The sequence below is a fragment of the Genypterus blacodes genome, unplaced genomic scaffold (assembly GCF_046128005.1).
Source record: "Genypterus blacodes isolate CSIRO-AG114 ecotype Tasmania unplaced genomic scaffold, CSIRO-AGI_Gbla_v1 ptg000380l_1, whole genome shotgun sequence".
Taxonomy (NCBI): Eukaryota; Metazoa; Chordata; class Actinopteri; order Ophidiiformes; family Ophidiidae; genus Genypterus; species Genypterus blacodes.
In genome coordinates, this window is record NW_027467159.1 from 78,228 (window position 1) to 85,000 (window position 6,773).

The following is a 6,773-nucleotide window of genomic DNA, read 5'->3' on the forward strand; positions in this document are numbered from 1 at the left end:
ATGATGGCGTGGGCACAGGCCAGCAGGGAGACACACACACACACACACACACACACACACACACATGGTTTAGAGGGAACATGGCACAGACACAACAGGGCTGCTTCAGAACCTGGAGGGCCACATGTTCTTCTCACCAGTTCGGTTTTAAGGCTCTTCTATGGATTCCACCTGGAAAATGAAATGAAATTGTAAGAGCAGCTGCACGCTCCTCATGAGAGGCTTTGTAACTGTTGCAGGAGCTACAAACTGGACTGGACATGTTTGTCTCCATGCAAATTATTACATTACATTACATTACGATCATTTGGCAGACGCTTTTATCCAAAGCGACTTACATTACATTACCACCCTTCGCAGAGGGGGGAGCAATTGAGGGTTCGGTGCCTTGCTCAGGGGCACCTCGGCAGGGGCTCGAACCGGCGATCCTCCGGTTCCCAAGCGGAAGCTCTACCCACTGAGCCACTGCCTCCCCCATTATGAGAGATGTTCACTCTAACAGGTGGAAATGATCAGCATACGTACGCTTGAAGGCCAGAGTGAGGAACGCTGCCACCAAGATAGATAAGACACAGAGGGAGAGAGAAAGCACTGGAACATTGATCTGAAGGGAGAGAGTGGGGAGAGAGTCCTCCACCTGAGAGAGAGAGAGAGAGAGAGAGAGAGAGAGAGAGAGAGAGAGAGAGAGAGAGAGAGAGAGAGAGAGAGAGAGAGAGAGAGAGAGAGAGAGAGAGAGAGAGAGTCTAGTATGTTTAAGTATGAATTGGGGCAGAAATGCATGTCTGTCACCAAAACACGTGGGATTAAAGATCTGGTCCGGTCCCCTCTGGTCCAGTCACGGTTGTAGCTGTTACTCACAGTGAAGGCGTCAGAGCGTAGCAGGGTGGAGTTCCTCCTCAGAAGGTCCAGATGGGAGGACATCAGGGTTTTCCAGTTCACTATAGAGAGACAAAAACATCACTTCCTGTCCTAGGAACCCTGTTGGAACCCTAAAACCCAACAGAGCCCAGCAGAGGTTTATTACCATATTTGTTCCTGTCCTTCTCCTTGCATTGACCTCTCAGCTCAGTTGAATGTGATCTAATGTTACAGATGTTTGAGCAACACATGGTTGAAGATCACACAGAGTGAAGCTGCATTAGCATTAGCCTTAGCAGAGCCTCTCTCAGGCCCCGCCCTGACCACACCCGTGTACCTGTAGCAGATGGATCAGGTCTTTCACCCGTCTCCCTAATGAAACAGCCTCATCATGACGTCATCACAGCTGGATCAGCTGCTCTGGGCTGGCATTTTTACTTCCCACGTGACAAGAAACATGTGAAATGTTCTCCCTGTGATTCTTTGGATAACCTTCAGGATGATGGGAGTGAAATGAGTCCAGACTGTAAATGCTTGAGCTTAGACCAACATGATGGAACATCTAAGTGTGACGGACGTATGAGCTTTGATAACACGCCACCTTACACACAGGTTCATTCAGTATTTACTCACTCATTTATTACTCTGAACACACACCAGTCACTTTCACCTGATGATAACTCAGACTCAAGTCCTCATAATGACTTCGACACTTGAGGCCTCGCTGTCGTCTGTGTGACGAGCAGCGAGGATCAATCAAACGAGAGCTCAGAGAGCACAAACAGAGAGCCTCACCTGTGGAGGTCACAGGTGCGCCTGTGACATCATCAGCGGTTGTGGTTGTTGTCATTGCTTGTGTTGTGATTGTGGTTGGAGGAGCGTTGATGGCTGGAGCTGAGGGAGGAGAGTCAGAGCCACATCAAAACCTGAGTGAAGCCCATCAAACCCTCCATGAACCAGATCCATGAGCCTACCTCTGACCACCCGCAGGTTCATGATCACCTTCTTATCGTTGAAGATCCCGTCCACGTCCACCCTGCAGCAGTACGGCCCGCTGTCTGACCGCTGCACGTCCAGGATGGACAGGTCCATCTGTCCGTCCAGAACGTCCCCAGTGAGCCGGTAGCGATCTGCCACCTCAGAGAGAGACGCGGCTTTAAATCACTGCTGTTCATGTACATCTCATCAAAGGTTGATCAGACACGGTTCCTTTCTTTCCTCAGAAGCTTTGTCATCGCTCTGGAATTTCAAAATAAAGTAACTGTAAGTGAGTCTAGTCTGACCTTGGAGACGACACCGTTTTCATCCGTCTGGACCAGGACGTTGCTGCACCAGAAGGTCCCGCAGCCGCGACCCCAGCAGACCCGACTCAGGCCAAAATGCTTCACCGAGTACTGACAGGACAGCGAGGCCACACCCCCCTCTGTCACTTTGAAGGAGGAAGCTGACAGGAAGCAGCAGCCTGCACGACAACACTTCTGATTTGATCCTCTACAGCTGATATGACAAGAGCTGAAAGTCTGGCCAGATTCAAGTATGTATTCATCCCATTGTGACAGAACTCATCAATCAACACCAAATCAGACCAGGACACAAAGTCAACATGACAAAGACAACAACATGATACTGTATTACTTCAAACTGGCCTTCAGTTTATCTACTTAGCTCCCCGTCAGCTCAGCTACATGTTATTGCTAATAAACTGTCACTCATCCACAAGTGGCTGTTGCCAAAATAAAAGCCTCCTGAGTAACATTAGGAGCAAACAGAGCTGAAAGCTTCTTTTCCATCTGCATTCAGTCTCACCTGACAGGAGGAAGAGGAGGAGGAGGAGGATGATGGTCGGAGACGTTCGACAGCGGCGAGCCGAGACAGCAGCCATCCTCTGAGTGTGTTTGAGTGTGTGTGTGTGTGTGTCAGAGAGAAGGGGGGGCACTGAGTTAACTGAGAGTCAAGTGAGACACAGTGTATTTTTTGTGTCTTTTTAATGCGTTTCTATGTTGGAGAACAGAGGGTTGAGTGTGTGTGTGTGTGTGTGTGTGTGTGTGTGTGTGTGTGTGTGTGTACGTCATTAACATGAACTCTTCATGCCCTGTTTCTCTCTCACTTTATTGTTGAAATGTTATTTGTTGACGTTTTACTTTCCAATGACTTATTGTTTTACCATTTAACCATTTCAAAAGAATATATTCATTATAATGTTAAAAATAAGATCAGTAATAAAAACCTTTGAGGGGGTAAACAATGAGTCATATCGTAAAATGTGTGTGTGTGTGTGTGTGTGTGTGTGTGTGTGTGTGTGTGTGTGTGTGTGTAATCACTTAAATAATAATTAACGATTAAAATATCTAACGTTTAATTTTAGAGTCTCATTAGCAAAAATATTATGAACAGCTTAACTTTGGTTTAACCGCCACATTACTGAGGACTCCATGTGTAGTTAATGTGAAGTTTAGGAGGTTTGGATGTAAAAGAGGCTCTGTTGTTGTATAATGAAGGTTGGACTCAAACAAAAAGTGTTACAGTCATGGAAGGAAATACTGAAGACAAAAGGACACTGTCTCTCTGTCTGTCCCCATACACACACACACACACACACACACGCACAGTGACGCACGCTATGTGGCGATGTCGCAGGCCGACAGAGGAGTTATTCTCCGAGGCCTTTAGTGTGTTAAACAGTAAAGAAGGAAACAGCTAGAACTTGGTCTTAGACACACAAACATATGTGTGCACACACACACACACACACACACACACACACACACACACACACACACAACGTGACACACATGATGAAGTGTTAATCTGGAAAAAAAAGATCAAACATGTCAGAGCCTCAGGAGGAGGCGGGTCTGCAGCCACAAGGCAGAAAACAAACACACACTCAATCCTGTTCAGTGACTTTGATGATACCCTTTGGAAACTCAGCACACACACACACACACACACACACACACACACACACACACACACACACTCTTAAGTCTAAAGTGTTTTTATCATTTCCCTTTCTATCTCCTTCATGTTCCACCTTATCTCTGTCCTGGCTGGTTGAAGTGTTCACTCAGCAGTGATCACAGGTGGATCAGGGTGGAGAGGCTCTCTCTCTTTTGCTTTGGTTACATTTCTATTATTTGCATTAGAAATTAAACAATACATACACACACACACACACACATACATACACACACTGGATGAACACATGAACTGAACTGTGAGACCACCTGCTGTGTGTGAACCTGTGTGAGGCCTGAGGAGGGCCCGGGTCCCCTTCATGTGTGGATCCTCTTCTTAAGCTCACATGTTATCTATGTGGATATGAGCTCTGACGATCCATTGATTGAGTCTTTGCTTCCTGCTTAAGAACTCTCAGGGCCAACAGACTCCATGATCTCTGTGTCTGACTATTGCTCCTGGATCCAGACTCTGACCTCTGAACGGCTTCTATATGTACGTGTTCTCTCTCTCTCCTCTCTCTCTCTCTCTCTCTCTCTCTCTCTCTCTCTCTCTCTCTCTCTCTCTCTCTCTCTTTCTCTCTCTCTCTCTCTCCCTCTCTCTCTCTCTCTCTCTCCCCCTCTCTCTCTCTCTCTCTCCCCCCTTTATCTCTCTCCCACTCCCTCTCTCTCCGTCTATCTCTCTCTCTCTCTCTATCCCTCTCTCCCCCCTTTCTCTCTTTCTCTCTCTCTCCCTCTCTCTCTCAATCCCTCTCTCCCCTCTTTCTCCCTCTCTCTCTCTCCCCCCTCTCTCTCTCTCTCTCCTCTCTCCCCTTCTCTCTCTCTCTCCCCCTTTCTCTCTCTCCCCCTCCCTCTCTCTCCATCTATCAAGCTCTCTCTCTCTCTATCCCTCTCTCCCCCCCCCCTCCTCTCTCTCTCTCTCTCTCTCTCTCTCTCTCTCTCTCTCTCTCTCCCCCCCCCCCTCCCCTCTCCCTCATTCTCATTAGTTTAAAAAAAAAAACAGCTTTGTTGAAATCTTATTTTCATTCAAACTTGTTTACTTATCACACAGGTATGACACCATTTAATGTCACTTGTCCTTCATGACAGTGTAGCGCTGCCCTGTGGGGGTCAGGCCTTACACACCGCTGTGGAATCATTCAGAGACAACATTACATTTACAGCTCAACAATTACACAAATATATACGCGTGTATAATTTCCCCTTGGGGATTAATAAAGTACGTTTCTCTTTCTTTCTTCTTTCTTAAAAAGTTAACAACAAGTAAAGTCGGAAGTTGTGTGAAGTGAAGATTTTATTTTTTAGACCAGTACCGGAAGCTTATCCGTCATTACTGCTCTCTTGATACCGGTGCCTCCACGGTTATGAGTCCGTCTGGGCCACGACAGTGACAGACAGGCAAGTGTGACGTCACGTGAGACCGTGACAACACAGGGACCGGGACCGGGAGTGGGTCTGGACTCTACATGAAGGAGACCCGAACACACTGAACAGTTCAGACCGGCACAGCTAACTAGCCAAGTTAGCTCAGCAGGCTAAGTAAGCTTAGCGGGCTAAGTAAGCTAAGTTAGCTCAGGCAGCTCAGCAGGCTCAGTCAGCTCAGCAGGGTCAGTCAGCTCATGGATGGCTGTAGAGCGCCGCGCCTGTCCGGTCCGGCCCGGGGGGGTCTGAGGTGCTGAGGTGAGTCAGTCCCCGCACGCAGCTCCGCCCGCTGCCTCACTCGCTAACCTAAACACGCTAATGTCAACACCGATGAGCAACAGGTGTACCGTGTTATCCGGTGGCCATGTTAACTGGTGACTGTTGCCTTAATGAGTCTAAGAACAAACTGTTTCACCAAAGTGCAAGACTTAAGAAGGTGGAAAGTGACAAAAAGTGTGTGTGTGTGTGTGTGTGTGTGTGTGTGTGTGTGTGTGTGTGTGTGTGTGTGTGTGTGTGTGTGTGTGTGTAGATGCTCCAGGGTCCGTACGGGGGCCTGGACCGGGACAGGCCTCTGATCCGGGTCCCCTTCACCCACTTTGCAGTTGCCACGGTGCTGCTGCCCCTCAGCGGCCTGATCGCCTGCATCGCCGTCTCACTGCTGTATCACTTTGATGATTCCACATACACACACTGTCATGTAAGCAGCTGATCCTCACATGCAGACTGCTAACTCTCATGTCTGTCCTCCTCTGACTCCTCCTTTCTCCTCTGTCCTCCAGGTACCAAACTACCTCCCGTCCATCAGCGCCGCCATCAGTCAGGTGCCGGAGCGTTACATCTGGCGCTGCTGCATCGGCCTGCACTCGGCGCCGCGCTACTTGGTAGCCGCCGCCTACTTCAGCTTCTACCGCGGCCGCTTCGCCAAGAGGCTGCCGGAGCTTCTGCCTCAGCGGGCTGGCCCTCGTCTGCAGCCTGGCTGAGAACAGCGGCCTGCTGCTGCTCACATACGTGGGCTCCACGGAAACCTACAGTGAGTCCTGCAGGGCCGCACAGACACAGAACATGAGAGGGGGCTTGGTCCAGGCTGTAAACCCAGACAGGGAGCAGAACAGGGCGTGGCCCATATGGACCAGAGGAAAGGAAAGGAACAGCCTCGGTTCAAAAGCTGTCAGCCTTAGACACAGATGTTGTTATTGAGCGCCCCCACCTGGCTGAGCAGTGTAATGTGATAGATCCTGCTGATGAACCCAGAGGGGGAACTGAACCTCCTACAGTAACCAGTGCCACAAGAGGGCGGCATCGTGCTTAGCACTCTCCACAGGACAGAAGGAGAGGAAGGACCTCCTTGCTCTGACCCAAAGACCCCCCAGTGTTAAAGTAAAGCTGTTTGTCTGTCTGCTGTCCCTCAGGTGTCCATAAAGGAGGCTTCATCCTGTTTGTGTCCAGCTCCCTGCTGCACATGAGCCTCACCTGCAGACTGTGGCAGGTGATCCAGAGACACAGCCTCAACCTGGAGGTACAGCTACTACACCTCTG

The 6,773-nt window shown here is 49.3% G+C and overlaps 2 protein-coding genes across 2 annotated transcripts in view; one reads left to right on the top strand and one right to left on the bottom strand.

The window, feature by feature from the left end:
- Positions 1-1,704: 1,704 nt before the first annotated feature.
- timd4 (T cell immunoglobulin and mucin domain containing 4) lies at positions 1,705-2,740 on the bottom strand. Its single transcript, XM_076138552.1, has 3 exons — positions 2,665-2,740; positions 2,142-2,302; positions 1,705-1,995 (listed from the first exon to the last, which is right to left on the bottom strand). The coding sequence occupies exons 1-3, from the start codon at positions 2,738-2,740 to the stop codon at positions 1,705-1,707; spliced, it is 528 nt and encodes a 175-aa protein (XP_075994667.1).
- A 2,389-nt stretch (positions 2,741-5,129) lies between these two features.
- Positions 5,130-6,773, top strand: part of LOC142989136 (acyltransferase PGAP2-like) — a gene marked incomplete at its 3' end in the record, with an annotated part of 1,676 nt that continues 32 nt past the window's right edge. The window contains 6 exon segments of the mRNA XM_076138553.1: positions 5,130-5,495; positions 5,766-5,934; positions 6,017-6,184; positions 6,186-6,267; positions 6,647-6,752; positions 6,754-6,773. The exon segment at positions 6,754-6,773 is cut by the window's right edge and continues 32 nt beyond it. Of these exon segments, the coding sequence (XP_075994668.1) occupies positions 5,767-5,934; positions 6,017-6,184; positions 6,186-6,267; positions 6,647-6,752; positions 6,754-6,773 (544 nt within the window).